The sequence below is a fragment of the Emydura macquarii genome, unplaced genomic scaffold (assembly GCF_026122565.2).
Source record: "Emydura macquarii macquarii isolate MOO-44397 ecotype Brisbane River unplaced genomic scaffold, CSIRO-AGI_Emac_v2 contig_820, whole genome shotgun sequence".
Classification (NCBI taxonomy): domain Eukaryota; kingdom Metazoa; phylum Chordata; order Testudines; family Chelidae; genus Emydura; species Emydura macquarii.
The window spans coordinates 425,728-446,701 of NW_027130957.1; the positions used below are offsets into that span (position 1 = coordinate 425,728).

General features: G+C 60.7%; 1 protein-coding gene across 1 annotated transcript; it reads right to left on the reverse strand.

Moving 5' to 3' along the window:
* Nucleotides 1-4,148: 4,148 nt before the first annotated feature.
* LOC137149760 (digestive cysteine proteinase 1-like) lies at nucleotides 4,149-19,744 on the reverse strand. The gene is made up of 11 exons (XM_067543359.1): nucleotides 19,634-19,744; nucleotides 16,732-16,791; nucleotides 14,534-14,626; nucleotides 13,558-13,730; nucleotides 10,940-11,186; nucleotides 9,422-9,617; nucleotides 8,441-8,634; nucleotides 6,988-7,079; nucleotides 6,355-6,516; nucleotides 5,478-5,667; nucleotides 4,149-4,601 (listed from the first exon to the last, which is right to left on the reverse strand). Exons 1-11 carry the CDS (start codon nucleotides 19,683-19,685, stop codon nucleotides 4,414-4,416), a joined length of 1,647 nt encoding a protein of 548 aa, XP_067399460.1. The 5' UTR covers nucleotides 19,686-19,744; the 3' UTR covers nucleotides 4,149-4,413.
* Between the last annotated feature and the right edge of the window lie 1,230 nt (nucleotides 19,745-20,974).

The following is a 20,974-nucleotide window of genomic DNA, read 5'->3' on the forward strand; positions in this document are numbered from 1 at the left end:
CAGCCCTAAGCCGAGATACTTTCCGTAGGGAGCATCCTGGGGCGGGCCAGAGAGAAGTCAGACCAGCTGCTGTGGGCGGGCTGAGCCCTAGCTCCCGCGGGGAACTGAAAGGAGGGGTTCTCTGTATGGTCACTGGTGCTCTGGCCCCTTCCCCGCTCTCCCTGTAGCTGGCGAGGATGGAGGACAGCAGTCTGATGAATTACAGTCACTAGGGCAACAGCCGGGACTGCAGCTAGCAAAGGGAACCAGCTGATGTGACTGATTCAGGCCCTGTCAATCAGCTCTCTGGTCCAGGCACAAAGTAGTCTGGTCTTGGGAGAGTTGTTTGTTTGCTGGGCTCCCCCAGGAATGGAATGGAGTGGAATGGGGAACCCAGCTAGGCCTCTGGGGTCACAAGGGAAAGCATAAATGATTCCTCCTCTTAGAAGCCAGGCCACCTGGATTCCCCCAGCTGCAGGCTCCGCTCTGCGCTGTGGGACCCTGCCCCCGTGTCTCAGCACTTGTTTAAGAGAGTAAAGGTCCTGCCATTCCCCAGGAGTGTGAAGAAAACTGGCCACAGGCGGCGTGTAATGGCTGCAGCATTGTCTTGCTGAGTCTGCTGGGCGTGTGAAATGAGAGTGGTGTTGTGTGTGAACCGCTCTGTTCTTCTCAGTTAGTTGTTAACTCTGAACCCTAATGATATTCCTCTAAACATCAGCATTGTTAATTATCTCCCCGCTGAAGAGTTTACCTGTGGATCCCGACCTGCCCCCATGCCTTCCCGGGGGCCAGAAATCCCCAACTGCTCCCAACCCAGATGTCAAAAGCGCCAGTGATGAGCTAGGGAGGCTGCCCAGAGGGGTCATGCTCTTTGTGTATGAGGGGAGGGTCAGCACTGAGCTGGGGCTGCCAGCCGCCTTGTCCTGCCAGCGAGCGTACAGGGTGCACATATCACTCCCAGGGGAGACGCTGTCGCCTCCAGAGATAGGAGGGTTCCCTCTTCCAGCTGTTCAGTGGCTGGATGTGGGGATCATGGAGGGGGAATCCAGGTGCTGTTACCCTGAACTGCGACAGGCCGTACTGACTCAGAGAAAGGACTCACCAGCCCCCATCCCTGCAGGGGGCTGATTGGACTTTGGTGGCCTCCCAGCCACGCACTGACTCAGGCTGCAATGGGGCACAGCACACGGGGCTTGCCAGCCCGCCACACCCCGGCCCTCGCTGTGGGACCTGGAAGTTGGGTCACTTCCCACATCCTCATCTAGGCAGCCTCTGAGCATCTTGTTTTCTTCTGAGCAGGGGCCCTGTGGGTGCTGGCTAGCTGCCCTCACATGGGCTGGCGAGCTCCCTGTTCTCTGTCTGCACAGCTTGCCCAGGCAGCCTCCCAGGGGGCAGCCGGAGCTGTGAGCCCAACCTGGAAAACAGTCAGGCCACAATTTGAAGTCCTAGGCGAGGTTAATTCAGTTTCTTCCAGGAATCCCTCACTGGTCACATCTCGCCCAGCTGTTGGGGTGCAGGGGGCTGAGGGGAGATGCTTTAGAGACACGTGGCACGAGTGGACCTAGCTCATTACAGCCCTTGGGGTGACTCGCAGGGATGCAGGGCGCTCTGACTGGCACACTGCACTGCAAGGGCCAGAAACCCCAGGGTGCAACCCAGGAACATGCTGAAACATCAGCGTTGCCCAGTTCCTGAGTTTCCCCACAGGGACGACCCTGGCCAGGGGGAAGCCGCTTCCAGAAGTCCCGCCTTTCTGCTGGTGACCCCTGAGGAGAGATCCAGCCGGCTGGTCCTGAGCCAGAGCAACCCCTCGGGTTCCACGCGGGGCATGTGGCGCCAGGCTCCAGCCTCGCAACGGCAAAGACCCCATGAACAAGGAGGGAGCTGCCTGTCGTGTCTGTTAGAGGGTGGCTGACGTCTCACCGTGGGGTTACCGTAGCTGCTGGTCTCAGGGCTTTTCTACGCATCCACACGGTGCCTCAGCTCGGCGGTGGGGGCAGCACAAAAGCCTGGCTGGTCTGAGCTTGGCTTCTTGCTGCGACAGTCTCGCACGATCCCTGCTGCGGCTGCCCCTCGTGAGCCCCCAGCGGTGCAGAACTGGGCTGCAGAGTCCCGGCCGGAGGGAGAGCAATGCACCAGCCAACTCCGGCACGCGCGTTTGCTCAGCTCACCTCCTGCTGCAGCCCTGCCGCACCCAGGCATATCTGCTTTGGAAGAGCTGTGTTCCTTCCTCTTAGAGATAAGAAGCCCCAGTTCGACGATTCTGAGCCGCCCCCGGTGCCGCAGCCTTGGCCGTCGCTATGATGCAGACGCAGACCCTCATCCGTTGCCCAAGGCTGGACTAAGCTCTTAGCAGGCCAGAGCAGCAACGGGGGGAGGGGGGGTGTGTGTGGGGGGGCTAGGTCTTCACCGCAGCGCTTGCGTGAACTCCTCGTGGGTCAGCCCAGCTCCAGGGAGAGCGGCGTGCTTGTGTTAACCGCCAAGGCGGCGTGCTGACGCCAGCTGCAGCCTGCGGCCCCGGAGTGGCCAGCCAGCGTGCGTGAAAAGCACCACCACGCTCAGATGACGGGTTTTTGTGTGCGGACAGGTTCGAGTTTGGGGCGACACCCACATTCGCTGCAGCGAAGACAAGCCCTGAGAGTCCGGCCAGCTTCTCGGGGGCTGTCGGCAGGCCTGGCGAGGGCTGCAGGAGCTGGGTCAGTGTTCGGTCTCCCACATCCGAGGAGGAAGGTGTAAGAACCAGGTCGTAGCAACTGTGGGATAATCTCCCTCGGAAGCACCTGGCTGTGGTTGCTGGCAAAAGACAGGCCACTGGGCTAGACCGACCATTAGTCTGCCCCAGTACAGCCGTTCTTAATCTACCCCCCGGGAAATCTCTACCCGACCTCTATCACCTAGAGGCCGGCTCCAGCCCTGAAACGCCAGGTTTGTCGTCCTTTCCGCCGTGGGTGCTGGGGCCGTCGCAGCAAAGGCATCGGAATGCATCTTCCCTCCACAGCAGTGACGGTTCTGCCACTTCTCCTGGGTGCCTGGCCGCAGCCCCACGTTCTCCTAAGGCACCCTCCCGCTTAGGCTTGGAGGGACGAAGCCGGCTTGCCAGGCCAAAGGGCGAGGTGCTGGAGCTAAGGGAGCGGCGGGTGCTGTTGCTTGAGGTGGTGTCCACCATACACCGGGTTCGCAGTTTGGTTCAATGGCCACAGCTGCGTCTGCTCCTCCCGCCCCAGCCCGTGCTGGGGAGACCTGAGAGCTGCCCTGGGCTGGGATCTCAGTTCGAGGGGGTGACTGCTCCCAACATGCACTGGGGCTCCTGGAGTTTAAAGAGCTGCATCCCCAGCCCCCTCCTCTGTCAGCGAGGGAGGGAATCTGTGCAAAGCCCCACCCGGGAGGGGGCCAGCGACGGGCTGAAGGGCTGCGGCTGTACAGCCCCGTAGCACCAGGCTGCGCTTGGAGGCAATGACATCTCACCCTGGCTTAGCAGCAGGCCCTCGGTGCTGGGAGGGGTGCCCATGGCCCAAGCTTCCCAGCCATGAGCCCCACCTGCCCTGAGCCCAGCTGGGCGGGCTGTTAGTGCCGATTGGTGAGCTTGCTGGCTGGCCTCAGGGGGCAGATGAGAATCAGCTTCTAAGTGGAGTCAGCTGCACCTGGCCTGGCCATGCTCTGAGCCGGCAGGGTTCCCTGCACCAGCCTAAATGGACTGGAAGGAAGCTTCCCCTGCAGCAGTGAGGACCCCTGCACGCCCCCGGGGCCCTGCGAGCACCAGGAGAGCACAGCTGGCTGCTGGAGGGAGCCACCCCTGCCAGGTACCAAGGGAGGAGGAGGTTTTCTTGGGGGGTGAAGAGGGATGACCTGGTGGATTAGGGGAGCAGCTGGGGTGGGGGGCCCGTGTGTGTAGTGCTGCCCCTGGTGGCAGCGGTGGGGAGCGCATAGAGAGCAGTGGGGAGCAAAGCCACCATGTGATGCGACTGAATTCCCCCACCGGGTTGCAAAGAGAGATGGGCCGGCGTGTTCCCAGGTGCTTTATTGGCAGCAGCAGAGTGAGCGACATCCACGGCATCCCCCTGGGCTTCTTTGGGCCCCTCGGTAGCCAGGCTGCCAGCCCAAGGGGACAGACTTCCATGTACGGCACTCCCCTGCCCCAGGCACAGGCAGACACCTTTTTCACCCCCTCCCCCCCCCGGGGCTGCTTTAGTTTTCATTGCAGGGACTTAGTGCCAGGAGGAATGGATTCGATGCAGCCAAGCTTCTTAAAGGGCCGGTCCCAGGGAAGGAAGCAGGCCAGCAGAAATGAGGTCCTCCCGCGGGTGTCTCTGCTAAGATGAAATCCACATGGGCCTGCAAAATAAGTGCCCAGCCTGTTTCCTCACCTAGGCCTGGGAACCCTTGTGGGCTGGGCTAGGATGGTTTAGGGCAGCCCGGCCTCTCCGGTACTGGGGGTCACTCCAGGATGGGGTACGTGGCATCCGTCGCCACCCCGCAGTTGTTGTCCTTCATGGACATGAGGATGTAGCCGTTGTTGCCCCAGTAGGTGGACCAGGAGTTCTTCACCAGCCAGTACAGCTCTCCTTGGAGCACCCCGTAGCCAACAGCCAAGACCGCATGGTCCAAGTTTTCTTTCTTGTTACCTGGAGAGGCAAAAATAAATGTCAGCCGACAGCCCTGCCCTAGGAACAAGCTCACTAGTTCTATAACGAGGACCGAGCGTCTCAGCCACACATCTCAAAGTACTTCGCAGCGGATAAGTGTTGTCATCCCCCAGGTAAACTGAGGCACTGGGTTAGAGGAACTAGCCCAAAAGTCACATAGCAAGTGAACTGCAGAGCTGGGACTAGAAACCAGGAGTCCTGGCGCCCAGTCCAGTGCCCTCGCGTCTACCCCAGCTTGCCTTTCATGTGTTCCTCAACCCAGCAGGCATGATCTGAGCAGTGGCTCCACGCTTCACAGCTGCCCTTCCGCAGCCTGGTGTTAAAGTGGAAGGCGGCAGCAAAGCAGTTGGGTTTTATTCCAGGTGCCCCTTTTGGAGACTGAATCCGAAACCCTCCCACCCAGCGTGTGGCCCTGGTGAAGCCCTGCCGTGCGGGGGCAGTATAATCCTCCTCCGCTCCATGGGTTCCTCCGGTTCCATTTCCTTTCATCACAGCCACTGGGCCTCCTCCCAGCCCCACGGAAAACCCCGAACCTAGCTAAACTGGCTTGCCGGTCTGTTCTGCACCCACGCAGCTGGGAAAGGAGACACGGCTGCCCCCGGTGTCAGATCCCATGCAAAGCACTTGTCGAGCCGCTCCAGGGAGCTGGCGGCGTCATCGCTTTTGCAGCCATCATTGGCCGCGTCCCAGCATTGAACAAGGTTTGACTCCCCTGCATTAGGGTGTGTCTGGGCACACCCCGGGCGCACGCCTATGATTGCCAGGCGCGGCCCCCGGACGCCAACCACCCGGGGCTGGGTTACAGCCATGCAAAGCCACCCCAGGAGACGCCGGGCCCTGCAGGGCCACACTCACCGCACTTGGGTTCGTAGTAGACGCCGTTGGCGTAGAAGGAGAAGGAGCGGTGGGAGGCGTCGATGCTGACGGCCACGGGGCCGTTCTTGTAGATGGCGGCTTTCAGGGCCGTGATGTTCCCCGAGGTGACGTTGACGTAGCTTTTCAGCTTGGCCACCAGCTCGGACTTGTTGTAGTGGCACAAGCCGTTCTGCAACCACACACAGCGTGGTGGGGGGGGGGGAGGAGGCTGGTAACGTGACACCCGGATCCTCTCCTCCACCCCTGCCCGCACGAGCCAGGCCAACGCCCCCGGGGGCAGGGCGCCTCGTCTGCTCAGACAAACCTGCTGTCACCAGCGGAAGCCCCTAGGCCCGATGGAAGCCCGGAGCGTCTGGCTGCTGGGGTGTCCAGTCTACAGTTAACACCCCCCTTTTGCTTTCTATGACCCCGACCAGCACTGGGTCCCAGGGCCTCCCCTGCGTGATGGATTTATCCTCACAATGCCCCGGATAGGCAAGGGAGTCTCTCACCCCCAAGCCACAGTCAGGGAAACTGAGGCACAGAGAGAGCAAAGTGACTTGCCACGCAGGTCTTGCTAGGGCTTTACCAGGACCATGCAGCTGTCATTGGGACCAACAAGGGCACGTTGTCAGCAGTCCCAGCGGCTGTTTCCCTTGTCGCTGATTCCAAGCAGGTCGCTGGAGTGGCCCGATGGGCTACAGCCCAAAACCCCTACAGGTCTCGGCCCTGCTGGAGGCAGAAGCTCCCCCCCCCCCCTCCCAATCTGGCTCACAGACCCGGGACGTCCCAGGGAGGCTCAGCGGGCCCAGAGCTGCCGTGCCCAGGGAACTGCTCCACGGGCACCCGCAGCAGAATCCGGTTGCACCGCGCTCACCTGCCCTTTGTAGGGGCCATAGGAATCGGTGGTGGCGATGCCGCCGTGCTTTTTGATCCACTCGTAGGCGCTCCACTCCTCGCCCCCGTCGCAGCCGTAGTTCCCGAAGCCCCAGGAGCAGTCGATCAGGATTTGCTGGGAGAGCGAGGTCAGCACTCCGGTCTGGGGAGGGAGGGAGGGAAACGCTGGCCTCAGCTGCAAACCGGCAGCCAGGCGGCTGGATTGGGAACTCCAAGCCGAGAGGTGGTGGTCGCCACGGGACTTTCCCAGGTCGGCCCGTCCGCCATCCCCGCCTCCGGCCGGTCCGGAGCTACGGACGTGCCACCTGCGGCCCTTGCAGGGGGCAGTCCCCGCAATGCCTGGATCCCCCTGATTCAGCCCAGGACTGTTTCCACCACCACCGCCAAGATTCCTCTCCAGCTGCTGGAGCATCCCCTTGTTCCAGGGGCTGCCCATTCCCAGCATCCTGGGAGCCGGGCTCTGACAGCTGCAGAGCGGCCCCTGCACTCACAAGCCGAGTGCTGGCGTGTCTGCACCGTCCCGCTGGGGAGCCGGCTGGGCTGCCCCTGTCACGCAGCTCGTGCCTCCATCGGGCCGGGCAATCTCCTCGACGGGAAGCAGGCGGACTCTCACCTTGAGGAATAAGGCACCTTCCATCACCCCGCTGGCACCAAAGCTCCAGCAGGAGCCGCACACGGCCTGGTCCTTCACCGGAGTCACCGCGCCTGGGCAGGGAGGGAGATGTTAGCGACTGGCCAGGTGCATCCAGGAGTTTTTCATCTGGTTCCCTCTGCCTGGCTTCATCCCCGGCCGCCCAAGAACTACCAACGCTCCCCTGTGATGCAGGGCAGGGCGTATCATGCGGGAGACTGGAATTTGAGCTGTTCGGGCCTGGTGTTTCCCTGGCCTCGGTGCTGGCGGAGCCCTCGACCCCTGGCAGGGCTGCCCATGCCGGCGAAGTCACGGCTGGGCTCCAGGCCACGTTGTCACTGAGCGAGGCAGGGTCAGGTCTGGGTCGGAGGCGCAGCGGCGCTGACACCCAGCAGAGTGTGCTTTTCATTGCCTCTCAGCGAGCCCCGTGGCCAAGGAAGGCGTGACCCCGGGGGGGGGGGGCTGGAGGGCGGTGCCGGCCATGCAGGGGCTTAATGGCGACAATCCGTGGGGATTCAGTAGAGAGCGCTGAGTGCGTGCAAACCGTAGAAGCGGGTGCATTGCAGCTGCCCTTTGCATTTCACTACTGCCTTCCCTCCAGGGGTGCCCAGGTGCTATACAAGCTGCCGTGCATTAGGTCTCACCCGGCCCTGTGGGGCAGGGAAGTATCACCATCGGCACTTGACAGCTGGGGAAACTGAGGCAGAGCCTCGGTGACTTGCCAACGGTGACCCGGGGAGTCTGTGCCGGGAGCAGAAGCCAGGTCATTTGCTGCCTAGGTGAACCGCAAGGCTCCTCGCAGGAAGGGTCTAGAATTGGCATTGAAGCCTCCTGTGACTTTACGGCTTCAGGGAGTTGCTCACGTGGGCTGATAAACGGCCCAACGTCTGCACAGCTCAGGGGGTGGCGGCGATGTTTCAGTAAGGCCAGCTCGGGTGTCATTTGTTCCCCATCAATCCCGCCCCGAGGCATTCAGTCTAATGCCAGCCCCGTGCCAGCCTGAACAGCGCTCCCCAGGGCTCTGGGTTACGGTGGGATGCCAACAGCTCCAGACTGGGAGTGTGTCGTGCTCAGAAGTGCCCGGTGGGTGTTTTTTTTTTCAGGGACCTCTGATTTTTGGAGTCCCGACGCGCGCCCCACCAGGCCAGGCTCCGACAGCACTGAGCCCTTCCAGCTCCCATTGACTTCCATGGCAGCGGGGGGTGCCCAGCACTCAGGAAATATGGACCCTCAACGTCCCACGTTGGGCACCCAAAAATTGAGGCAACCGATTGCTCAAAAGTGTGGTGGTGTCCCCAGCCACCCGAGGGTTAAAGCACCCTGGGTGGCAGTGGGGGTCCCTGTGCCAAGGGGGTGGGGAAATCGAGGCAGACATAAATGCTCCACCCAGAGCGCGCCTTCTGCCCAGAGTCAGCCATGTAACAAACCCGCTCACCATACAGCCTCCAGTCCAGGCTCTCGGGCAGGATGATGCCAGTGTAGAGCTCTGCCGGGAACGGCTCCCCGTTGTTGGGGGTCCCGCTCTTTAGCCGCCCCCGCAGCACGGCCAGCTCCTCCGGGGTGCGGTCGGCCAGGTGGTTCAGCGCCAGCTTGTAGGGCAGGTTGGCCCGATTCTTGGAGTGGACGAACCTGGGAGGGGATGGATGCGGTGAAGAGGGGGAGCCGGGCAGCTCCGGCTGGTGGGCGCAGCCCCTCCTGGCACGGACTCTGCTCTCCCCCCTGCGAGGCCAGCAGATTAACCCTTAGAATGCTGGTGCAGCCGCCTGTGGCAGCCAGACACCTTCGGGGGATGCCCAGTGCCCCCCGGCTGCAGCCCAAGCGGGTTCTGTGGGTTGGGGACAGCGAGAGCCAAGTGATGCTGGCCGGACATGAAGTCAGCGGATCGCCTCCCGACTGTAGCATAGACACACCCCGCGAGGTGAGATCCCAGCTCCTGCGGGCACCCCCAAGGCGGCTCTGCTCTAGCCAGGTCCAGGCTGGCTCCAGTCACAGTGGCCGTGCAGCCACGGCAGCGGGAGTGGTGGCACTCGCTGGCCTCCAGAGTACAGCCCCGCCCGGGACCCTGGCGCACGCTGGTGCGGCCCGCGCGTATCACCCCCCTGGGACGTCATTTGTTCCCCATTGATCCCTCCCTCAGGCTCCATTCTCGACCCACTAGCTAGAGTCCTCGCCCAGGCCAGGCCCAGTGCCGCTAGCCACGTGGCCAGGCCGCCCTCTGCCCCTTCCCAGGCCGGCTCCAGAAGGTCCGTTCCTGAGGCAGCCAAGCGAGAGCCCCATCCCAGCTCCCCGTGAGACCCCTCCGACCCCCCTGACGCTGCGCTTGGACAGCAGAGACTCTGTTTCCTTCAGCTCTCTGCTCCCACCGCCTCCTCCGGACCCCAGCCGCCCTGCCCCTGGGTCCCGGGCAGCCCCGGACCTCATGTTGTGGGTGAAGGCGTGCTTCCTGTGCTCCATCTCCTGCTCGCTCCGGTAGCTCTTCCTGAATGTCTTCCTGTAGTGGTGGAACACCTGGTGGGACCGGTCCTCCTGCTGCCCCACAAAGTCTTGCATGGGGTTGGCCAGGATCCAGCGTTCTGCCCCCAAGCCGGGGAGCGCCCCACACGAGTGCGTCCCTAGGGCGCAAGCACAGGCAGAGGTCACCTGAGGCTTCCCCCGACACCCCCCCTCCCCCCGCCCCGGCTAGGTGCAGCCTTTTCCCATACAAGAGGCTTCAGCAACTGCTCTGATGCCTGCAGGGGCAGGCGGACCACGCCCGAATGCTGAGCTCCAGCCGCCCCAGCTGCACGGGGATTTGCCTCTGCTGCACGATGCTTTTCCCGTGGACTGTTCCTCGCTCCCTTTGGAAATGCAACTCAGCAGGGCTGGGTCAGACAAGGCTGCAGGGCCGCCCTGATTCACTGCTCTAGAGCGATAATTAGAACCCCCCCCCCCAGGGAGCTGGGACGTCCCCTCCTCTGTCTATCCAGACTGCAGCAGGCTCCCACTCCCTTTCGTAGGAGGCAGCCTCCACCTTCCGGCTGCAGGTTCCTGTCACAGCCGCACGCTGGTTCGGGAGGGGACACAGTCGTCTCTCCCAGCCCCTCCTGGGCCTGCCCGACCCGTTATCCCCCTGCTGGCACGGCCTCGGGGCCCGGTGCAGAGACAAGGCATTGGCGTGGGCCCTGGGCACGGGATCTTGGCCCTTCCAGGTGCCAAGAGCCACGTTACGCCAGTGTGGCTTGCCCAGAGCTGGGCTACCTTGCAGACAGGGCCCGGCTCTGCTGAGAACCTTGTCAGCCGAGCTGGCTTCTCTGTCGTGTCCCCAGCCAGGGACCAGTGGAAAGATCTGAGAGCAGGCAGCAGCCCCGGCCCATCTGTCTCGGACATTTCTACAGCCGCCGTGGCTGAGCCGCCCTTGCTCAATGTCCGCGTGGGGCCGGAGAGGGGAGAGAGTGCTGCTTTCACGGCCTCTCCCCCGAGTGCCTCCGTCGAAATAGTTTCGCTGCTGCCGCTGGGCATGTTCTGAATCCGATATCAGGATCTCGCGTGGAAACAGGACGTGGGGCAGCGCCCATCACCTCCCCTCTGTCCCAACCACAGCCACCAGGAGGGCTTCCAGGCGACTTGGCGGGAGCAGGAAGGGTCTTGAGTCAATTCCGGGGGATCTTGGTTTCAATTCCTGACTCTGCCGCAGGTGGCCTTGGGCAAGCCACGTCCTCTCGCTGTGCCTCAATTCCTAATCCTCAGCTCAGATCCCTCCCTCCCTCCCTCCGGCTGCCTTGTCTACTTCCCCTTCAGGGCCGGGACGGTCTCTGCACACGTCTTTGTGCAGCCCCTAGCGCAAAGGGCCCCTGCTCCCCGTTGAGGGCTGCTGGAATGCAGCGAAGAGGGTTGTCTCGGGGAGGGATAAATCCTGGCCCAGGTGCTGAGCAGGGATGGGGAGGGCCCGCCTTACCGTTGGCGGGGAGGTTGAAGACCGAGGCGGGGAAGCTGTGGGAGAAGTCGCTGTAGTCGATCTCGTACTTGTCGTAGTGGGAGCCCAGCACGCCGTTGAAGCCCCTCATCTCGTAGTGGACGGGTGACCAGCCGCAGCTGGTGTTGGTCACCCACAAGGTGTAGATGTTCTTCTTCTTCTTGCCCCAGTTGGACACCTCTTGCCACACGGTGCAGTACTGCCCTTTGAAGTACTCCTCCCGCAGGAACTGGGGGAGGCAATGGAGGGAGGCGGTGTTAGGCCCAGGGGCTTTTCCCAGCGCTCTGCTGGGGAGACTGACTCACGTGCCCCGCTCTCCCCGGGCAGCCTTGCCCGCAGCACCTCATTTCTGCCCCCAGGCAGTTGGCGCCCCTCCAGCCCCGAGCCTTGCCTCTGGAGAGGCTGCCCGGCCCACGCTAGGCACCAGCTGCAGACCCGGGCTCGTGTCACTTTTGAAATACAGCTGCCAGCCCGGTGCCCAGAGATGACAGTTTAGTTACGCTCGTGGGGGCGGGGACTGTCTCTTTTATTCTGTCCGTCCAGCGCCTAGCGCCGTGGGGGCCTGGTCCGTCACTGGATCTCCTACCGGCAGACTAATCAATTTCTCCAAGTCACCCAGAGGGCTGCCTTCACTCATGGGGGTGGAAATGCCTTGGCCACATCAGAAAAGTCCTTCTGGCTCCCATGATACCCAGGGCTATCCCCAGCCCCCATCCTCCCTTCCAGTCCAGTCCTCCCTCGTCTACCTATGGCTATGTCCTCCAACAACCTCCCCCCCATTCTTATGGGCTCGGCAGATGTCCCCCATGTCCGCGCTGCTTCTGTCCAGCAGAGCCAATTGAGTAGGTTGCATTAAGTTCCTCTTCAGACTGCGTGTTGATGGGCCTGCCTCAAAGTACAGCTCTATTCCTGAGTGACGCAAAGGCCGGCATCGGAGAGTGCCACATCCCCTGGCTCTCCATGCCCCCCTATCGAATTCACACCATTTGCAAGCCAACCAATTCCTGACTGCCCGCCCTGGGATCTGAGAGTCAAGCTGAGTTCTTTCCTTCTGGAGCAACTGCCCAGTCAGAAGGATTCTGCCCCCAGTGACATCTGGGTCACCCCCTGGGGATTGCCTGGGTGGAACGGGGGCGGCACCTGGAATTCAGTTAGTAACGCTGCTGCTCCACGAGGCAGACCAGAATCCAGTTCCTTCTCCTAGAGCTGGGCTGGCTCTGCAGGATTCACCAGCGTAAAGAGCCATGAAAGTGGCTTTGATTAGTCCTGGGAGCAACCTGGCCTCTGAATATACATAATGAGCAGCTGTGTTATTAGCACTTGTATTCCTGTAGCACCCAGTGACTCCAGTCAAGGATCAGGGCCCCCTGTGCTAGGCGCTGTACGTGCACATCATAAGGAGATGGGCCTTGCTCAAAAGAACTCCCAGTCTAAGTACGTGTGAGTCTTTCTGTAGCCCCTCTCCACACAGAGCTGCATTAAGCAAGTTGCAGTGTGTCGAGGAGTTTCCCCTGGACACCCATGCCTTTTAAACAGCCATTGCCGAATTATCTCCTGGGCAAAGCAGATTTCAGTTTTCCTTCAGAGTCCAGGACACGTGAAAACAACTTTGCCCAAAGCCCACGACGGGGATCTCACAACAGCAGGCAGCTGAGTCACCACATGGGCTCGCCCAACTTGCCCGGGGAGTTCTGCCACCTTCTTGCAGGAAGGACTAGTTGCAACAAATCTGCTAGGGTTGGGAAAAGAGAAGAGATTCTCGGCCAGCGTCAGTGCCTCCTTCCCAGGCTCACCTCTTGAGTTCTCCTTCCACAGGGCCTGGCTGGATGGGCAACCCTCCTGCTCTGATTGGGGGCAACACGGCTAACAAAGCGACACTGGACTCCGTGGCTTGCCGTGCTATCTTTGAACTGCTTACACACGGGGCCTCCCCAGAGGGCCTGGAACTGGTTCTGCCGGCTCTTATGCTTCCCCAGTGCAGAGGCTGGAGAGGAGCGGGCAGAGTGTAAAATATACCCTCAATCTGTACCTGGAGTATCCTCAAGGATGTTCAGCTGGTGCTAGAGCAGCCTAGGGGCTGCTCTAAACTGCGCCACATATTGGAACAGAGAACAGGGGAGCTGTAACCAGTTCTCTAACAGTGCCCTCTCCCTGTTGCACCCTGGATCTGGGCAGCGCCACATGATGTATGCATGAACCTTCACAGGCCAGGAAGGACCAGGAAGCATGCTGCAAGATACAGGGACTTAAGGAGACCGAGGCTTGGCGTTTACTGACAAGCTGTTGAACAGCTGTGTGTAGCATACCCCTAAGGAGGCGGCAAATGGAGCGGGACAGGGCGTGGGCAGGCCAGTTGTCAGGCACTGTCCATAATGCCAGATCAGAAGGGCCCTAACAGTTCTCCCGGCTACCACGAACCCATCTGCTGCTTTGACCCAGCCAGACCCTCGAGCATGACGTCAGTCTGGGCGCTGCAGGACGCCAGTGCAGCTACGGTGAGTCGCGGCAGCTGAGGATCTGCCCCACTGCCTGGTGTCCTGCTTGACAGGAGCCTGCGCTCCTCCCCGCTCCTGGCCAGAGCCCTGGCGTAAGGGGCTCACCTTGAAGCCATGCGTGTGGGGGAAGACGCTCTGCGGTTTGATGAGCTTCTCTTTCGTGCCGTTGAGCTGGAAGCACTTCACGACATTCAGCTCCGTCTCGGTCGTTTCCGGCGTAATTTTGTAGGTGGTACCGTACGGCTTCTTCGCTCCCAGCTGGTAAGTTATCACCTGGCCTGCGAAGTAGGAAGGGAAAATAGAGGCAGCAAGTTTCCGTGCAGGGCTGCTCGTAAGCGTTCTCCACCCTCCTCCCACAGGACACCGACTGGGGGCTGCTTTCCTCCTCAGACCAGCCAGGATTGTGATGCCAGCAATCTGATCTCTGTGCTGCATTGAGCTGCGGGCATGGAGAGCCGGGCACGGCACGTAGCACAGCTGGAGGAAGTGTCACTCGAGGACCCTGCGCTCCCCCTGCAATAGGGATCTGCTCATCGGTACGTGACATCCCCGTTGCTGCCCGCTGTTTCCACCGAGTCGTCCAAGGCCAGCTCAGAGGATCCCAGGATGGGATCAAGACAGGTTTCCTGCCTCTGCATCCGTGGGGCCGGGGCACTGAGCGCACAGGTTGGCAGGCACGCACTGCAGAGAAGAGCCGTTAGCGGCTCTGTACCCTAAATGCACTAAGCAAATCAGGGTCTGGCTGGGCAAGTGGCTGGTGTCGTGATGCTGCTGGGACCTCAACTCCCTGTTGCAGTCCTTGGGAGCTCAGCGTTCTCTGCACTTTCCAGGACTGGGCCTGCAGCGTGTCGCTCGCCAGCGCCATGAAACGCACGGCCCCTCTGCAACCGCTCTTAGCCTTGAACTCTTCTCCAACAGCTGCAGCTCCTGAATTAACCCAGCAAGCCTGATGCAATAGCAGGAGCTGGTGTCAACACAGAGTTGGCACGTGACAAGTTCTGTCCTTCCTGCTTTACAGACCCACAGGAGACTCACTCCACTCATGCAACAGCCTCCTCCCACAAGGCCCCTGGGAGCTTACCATTATAGTACTGGATACGGCTCTGATTTCCGGTCAGGTTGTACCAGGCTTCGAAGGGCTCCTCGATTTCGGCGTATGGCAGGCTGATAACCCCTGCAGGACGTGAGGTGACAGGTGCCAGGTTAGCCAGTGTCTTTCACTGGGAGTCCAGGGACAAGGGCGTCTCTGTAGTTAGTGGAGATTCCCCGAGAGAACACAAACGTCTGTCATTTCTAGCGGACACGGGTGACAAGCATGCGCCTATCGCACAGGCGTGCATACCTCGCTTTGGTGCTCTCTGTGTTGTGGGAGTTTATCTTAACGTGCTGGGTCTGGAAATTGCACCAGGCCAGGCCCGTTCTCACAGGTGTTCGAGGATTGTCGTAAACCAGTGCAAGCCTCCAACCAGCTGCCCCCCGCTGCCCTAAGCTACGTTGGGTGGTTTCGCAAGATCCCGCAGAGGGACGCTCCTGCGCTCAGGATGCGTTAGGCCCCATGGCTGCGCTTTGAGCCGAGGAGAAATGCTTGTGCTAGGTCTGATTGAGCCAGCGGGAAGGGCTGGCTGCCCCAGGACGCGCCCGGGCTCTTAGACAGGTGTGTGCTCAGGGCGGCTAGCCCTTCCTGCCGCTTGCTACCCGCAATTCTTAGCATGCTGGCTCGATCAGGGTTACGGCGAGCGTCTCCTCCAGCTGGGAATCACGTTCCCGGCTGCGAGCGTAGCTGTGCACGTGTAGCGGAGAGGAGGTGCCCGCTTCAGTGTGGTGTGTGTCTCAGACACGCGGTAACGTGACTAGGGGGCTCCGGTCTGTATCACTCCGGCACTCGATTCCCGACAGCCCTGGTGCCGTCTCTCATTCCCTTGGGTCACGCAGTCACCCATGGACGATGGACTCGGCCCTTGGTTTCTAGGGTCTGAATTCTGTGTAGGAAGCCCAAGTTCCTCCATGACCAGCCTGTTGCCAAATCTCCTGGGCATGGCTTCTTAGAGTAGCCCCCTCCTTTCCCTCCCCCCACCCACACACCCTTGTTTTCTTGGGCTTGTAATTGCTAGGAGAGTTTATCCAGAGCAACTACTCCGAGTGAGGCTTTAGCCAGGGGGCAATTGTGCGTTTCAAAAGGCCAGGCTCTGTGGTTGGATGGAGAATCAAAGGAAGCCAGGCATTCAAGCGCAGCTTTGTTGCCTAACAGGGTTTGTGTAGGAACGTGTCACACGAGCAGCTGGCTTGCCAAAAGCCAAGCCATCGTTTCATGCCGGGAAGATGCCGCGGACTCTCCTAAGAGGCCTGGCATCAAGACATTCTTCCGCACCGAGTCTAGGGAAGGACTCATAATTATCCTTCCGTGGGTTTGTCAGGTGCACCCAGAGTGTACAGGGCGCAGGCCACGCTCAGGAAAACACAGTTCCTGCCCCCAGAGCTTCCTGTCTTAGACCAGCAAAACTGGCACCCGGCAGGAGAGGGACGCGGGCCCTGATCCTCACAGGCGGTTAGGCGCCTGCTGTCCACTGAAATCACTGGAAGTTAGGAGCACCGATACCTCGGAGGATCTGGCCCGTGGTGCCTTAGGGGCTGGATGGGTGCCCAGCTCTGGTTGTCAGGAGAGCTGGGAGCTGATGGAGTTACTGGCTCAAGCTCTCCCTTGGGTAATTTTTCTTCCGGGAAGGGCAGATCCGCCACAAGGACTCAATTAACTGCAGCAGCAGGTCGCCCCACGCAGCCTTGCGCAACTGCTCCGGGCGAACTCGGCTGGGCGGAGGCCGGGGTGCTTCTCAGGTACCAGACAACCTGAGCTTCATGCAGGAGTGCTGGAGAGAGGAGACTGCAGAGGACGCCCGGCCTAAAGCCCAGCACGGGCTCCTGGCTCAGGGGAGTTGCACGCTTCCATCTGGTTTGGTCTCAACTCCACTAAAGGCCTGATTGTGCATTTCCCGATGCCCAGAGTTCCCCTCCTCTGGGGACCTGAATGCAGCTCTTAAGCGCAGCATCTGCGACAGAGATCAATAGCTCTTCCACTGACACTCACGCTCACACTGTAAGTGGGGTGACCAGATGTCCCGATTCTATAGGGACGGTCCCGATATTCAGGGCTTTGTCTGATACAGACGCCTATCCCCCCCTGCCCCGGTTTCTCACATTTGCTGTCTGGTCCCACTAATTGTAAGCAAGGCGAGTGTTTGATTTGCTGCCCCTCCGGCCCTGAGTGGACAAGCAGAACGTTACCTTTGACATGGTAGATATCTCCAAATTCAGGGATTTGGCCTAGACGTTTGCAGCCTTTTCCTGAAAGAAAAGGAAAGCAGATGTTCAGACCCGGCCCTGGCCTGCTAACCAAGCCAGGAAAGGCAAGCGTCCTGGAGTCTCACAGTGCATGGTGGAGGGAGGAGACGACTGGTCAGAAAATTCCCCCTCTTCTGTAGTCGGGTGAACTTTGGCAGCCAACATGTTCCTCCCCTGTGGGGATGGCAGGAGAGCTCCAGTTACACCCCAGGGCCAGTGTCAGTCCTGGTGCAAATGGGTGCAATGCCAGGGGCTTCAGCGGAGCTGTGCATGTTTACAACCGCTCTTGGCTCTGCAAATGGCTTTCTGGGTTTGCAGGGAGCCCTCACTCCACCAAGGAGGTCTAAGATAAAGGGGGCAAGCCCCATGCCGTGGCCTGTAGTACTGGGAGCATCCTAAATCAGCCAATAGTGAGGTCTGTAACTGTGAGCTTCACCGACTGGCTGCACTGCGTTAATCTCCCAAAGTCCTGTCCCAGAATGCACTGAGCTTCCTGGGACACCAGGCGGAGTAACCGGAGGGATGTCTCCCAAACCCCACACCTGGTGCTTTTCCCCTGGGGAGGTTTGTGTCAGTGCATGCTCGCCCACTCCCTGGAACAGGGGACGGCTTCCTGGTCTGCGGCTCCTTGCTGGAGCCAGGAGACACTAGCCTCTGCCGGGGGCTCACAGGTTTCACTGGCTGGTTTAAAAAAAAAAAAAGATATGGCCAAGATTTCCGCAGGGGATGCCTGAAGCCAAGCTCCTAAATGCGCACCCAGGCACCAGTGTAAATGGGCGTGGGTCTCAAAAGTGACAAATGTCCAGTGGTTCCCACTGGGAGCGGCACCTAGTTGCATTAGGAGGGCTGGTAAAGCGTGGTCTCGGGACCTACGCTGTTGCCCTGGGGATTACACAGGGATGGCAGAGAGCTGGATTTGACCTTCACAGTTTAAGGCAGAGGCACATGCCTCCTCTCCGGCTTTACCCCAGGGGATGTGGGCGTCCAGCCACAATCTCTGCTTCCCAAGAATTCGGCTGGGGCGTAGTCACCAGCTGCAGCCTGACGCCAACACGCCCTGTGTTTTAAGGAGCTCGTCTTTTCTCTCCTGTCAGCATCTTCCTTGGAGGGGGACGGTTCCTTAAGCTGGAGGTGTAACCACAGCCTGGCTGGAAGCAATGGCTCCGCTCTGCAGAGCAGGCCTGGCTGCCCTCTGCTCCTTCCACCCTTTGGTCCCCCATCCGAGGCTGGGGAGCTGGGAGGCAAGGCAGCCGGCACGTGGCACATAGTGAGACAGTTCCAAGCCGGTTCTATATAAAGGACTTGGCGGGGGTCAGGGCTGCTGCACCCCCCAGCCCTTCCCCCTGGAAGCTCCCCAGCTCCGACAGCGAGGGAGCGCGGTGGGATTGCCAGCGTCGCCCCAGCCACTTCCCGGCTGCAGCCACCACGGCAGGACAAGCTGCTGGAAGACGGGCGCCCGCTCTCGCCCAGAGAGAGCCTGGCTGGACGGGTTTGCTTTTAAGGTATAAAAGCAAAAATCCTGGATTCGCCCTGGAGCCCCAGTGAAGTTTCACTGCTGTCCCTGCTTCCCCCCCCCCGCCCAGATCAGCCCCTCTACCCCTGCACGGCCACCCCAGCCTGCTGTGTTCCCCCTACTCCAGCGCCACGGCCCGCTGCACAGGGCACCATGAGGCCAAGGACTACAGCGGCCGCTTCCCCAGTTGGTGGCTTGTAGAAGCCAGTGGCCCCATGTGAGAACTAACCAGCCAGTCCAGCTTGTCTGGGCACATTTCACTGGTCATAGAGCCAAGTTCCCCAGCTACTAATAATACTCGGCATCATCCAGCTGAGGATCTCCAAGCACTTCCCAGACACTGGTGAGTAGTCTCATGCCCCCTCTGCCTGGCATGGACAGTCAGCATTGTTCTCTCCTACTACAGATGGGGAAACTGAGGACCAGAAAGGGGAAGTGACTTGCTCAAGGTCACGGGAAGCCACGGAGCCCCAGTCTCAGTCCTACGCCCTAACTACACCCCATCCGTCCTCTCATGCAGGATGAGGAGAGGTGCTCAGGTAGGCAGACAGGTTCCCCTGCTCCCAGCACCTGGCTCCTGCAATCCACCCAGCTCCATGGTGCTCCCACTTGGCAGGGAACAAACATTCCCACTGGAACATCATGAGTCAACAGTGCAATGCTGTTGCAAAAAAAGCTAACATGGCTCTGGGATGCATCAGCAGGAGTGTTGTAAGCAAGACACGAGCCGCAATTCTTCTGCTCTGCTCTGCGCTTATTAAGCCTCAGCTGGAGTCTTGTGTCCAGTTCTGGGCGCCACATTTCAGGAAAGAGGTGGACAAATTGGAGAAAGTCCAGAGAAGAGCAACACAAATGATTAAAGGTCTAGAAAACACGACCTATGGGACAAGACTGAGAGCAGTGGGTTTGTTCAGCCTGGAGAAGAGACGAGTAGAGGGGACAGGATAACAGCTTTCAAGTAGATAACAGGTGGTCACAAGGAGGAGGGAGAAAAATTGCTCTTAACGGCTGAGGACAGGACAAGAAGCAAAGGGCTTAAACTGCTGCGAGGGAGGTTTAGGTTGGACATTAGGAAAAACTTCCTGCCTGTCAGGGTGGTTCATCACTGGAATAAATTGTCTAAGGCGGTCATGGAATCTCCATCACTGGAGATTTTTAAGAGCAGCTTAGACAAACAGCTGTCAGGGATGGTCTAGATATTACTAGTGCAGGGGCCTGGCCCTCTTCCAGCCCTACGACTCTATGAGCATCCCTCGGGGCTGAGGCAGCTCAGCTCCTCTCCGCTCCCCTGCAGTTACAGCTGAGAGTGGCCCGGCAGGTGGGGAGACTCACCTGGGACCCAGCTCCACAAGGCGACCAGCAGAACCCACTGGAGTGCCCCCATCCTCGCAGCTCCCTGCTCAACCTGCCCTCGGCTGCAGCCGTCTGAGCAGCAGCTCCTAGCACCACCTTTAAACGGCCCTGGCAAGACCAGGAACTCGGCCAGCCAATGGCAACAGCCAGGCCCTCCCCAGAGGAGGGGAAGGAGCCTGAGCGTGTCTTTGCAAACAGCTCATTTGCTGGTGCACGTCTGTCCCCAGCACCAGGAAGGGGGACTGGGGCGAAAGAGGGAGGAGAGGGGAGGTGAAATAAAAGGGCGAGAGCGCAGCTTCCCATGCCTAGCTCAGGAGGGGAGCAGAGGCCCGGCTGGGGAGCCGCTATGCGGCACTGGGAAGAGCTGCAAGGGGCAGTGGGGTGCAAGGGTTGGAGAGTGGGGACCGACGGGGGGCCTCAGTGGTGGGACAGGCCCGGCAATAGCTTTTGCAAGATTGGACTTGCTGGACTTGCTGCTCGGCTTGGAAGCCCCCTGATAACCAGCCAGTGGGTGGGGGGGAACCGCAGGTCAGAGCGTTGGCAGAGCTGGGTGCGCTCAGGCCTGGCAGAGCCGGGGGCTGCAGATCAGGAGTGAGGGGCGGGAGGCGCCCGCGGCTGAAGCAGAGGGGCTGTGAATCAAGACCAAAATTCCGGGCGTCTCCTGCAGTCCCGCGGAGCCTTGCCTTCCTCCGAGTGCGCCAGGCCTCTCCTGCAGCGGGCTCCTGTCGACGCAGGGCCCGATCGGCTCCTTGGCGCGGGGAGGGGCTGGCCGGCTTTGGGCAGCCTGACCCCAGTGCTCACCAGAGCGCTTCCACCTGCCTAGCCCCGTCCCGCAGGTGCCCCCTGCACTGCTCCTCCTCAGAGTTTCGCCTGCCCCGTCAGACTGTCAGGCCCCTCTCGGGGCGCTCCGTGAAGCTGACGCTGCTCAAGCTGGGGGGTGACTTTTAAGCAGAACAGCCCCTCTCCCTCCCCCCCCCACTGTGCCGGGCAAGAACAGGCAGGCTGGGGAAGGGTCCCGGGCAGGGCCCGATTAACTCCCCTGTGGGTCTGTGGCTATTAGATTTTGTTGCGTTACCTCTGCCCTTCAGAGCAGCTGTGTGTCGTCCCCCCCCTCCCCCCGTGGGCGGCCGGCGGCGACTTGCAGTAGCTGTGTGGCAGCCCAAATCCAGGGGCCCAGTCGGGCCCCGCAGGGTCACTCCCGCCCAGGGGCTCGGCCCCGAGCCGGACGAGCGGCTGCAGGGAGGGAAGGTTCTGCACCGGCTGCCTCCGCCTGCGTCAGCAGAAACGGCAGCCCCCTCACCCCATATGAGCCTGTCCTCC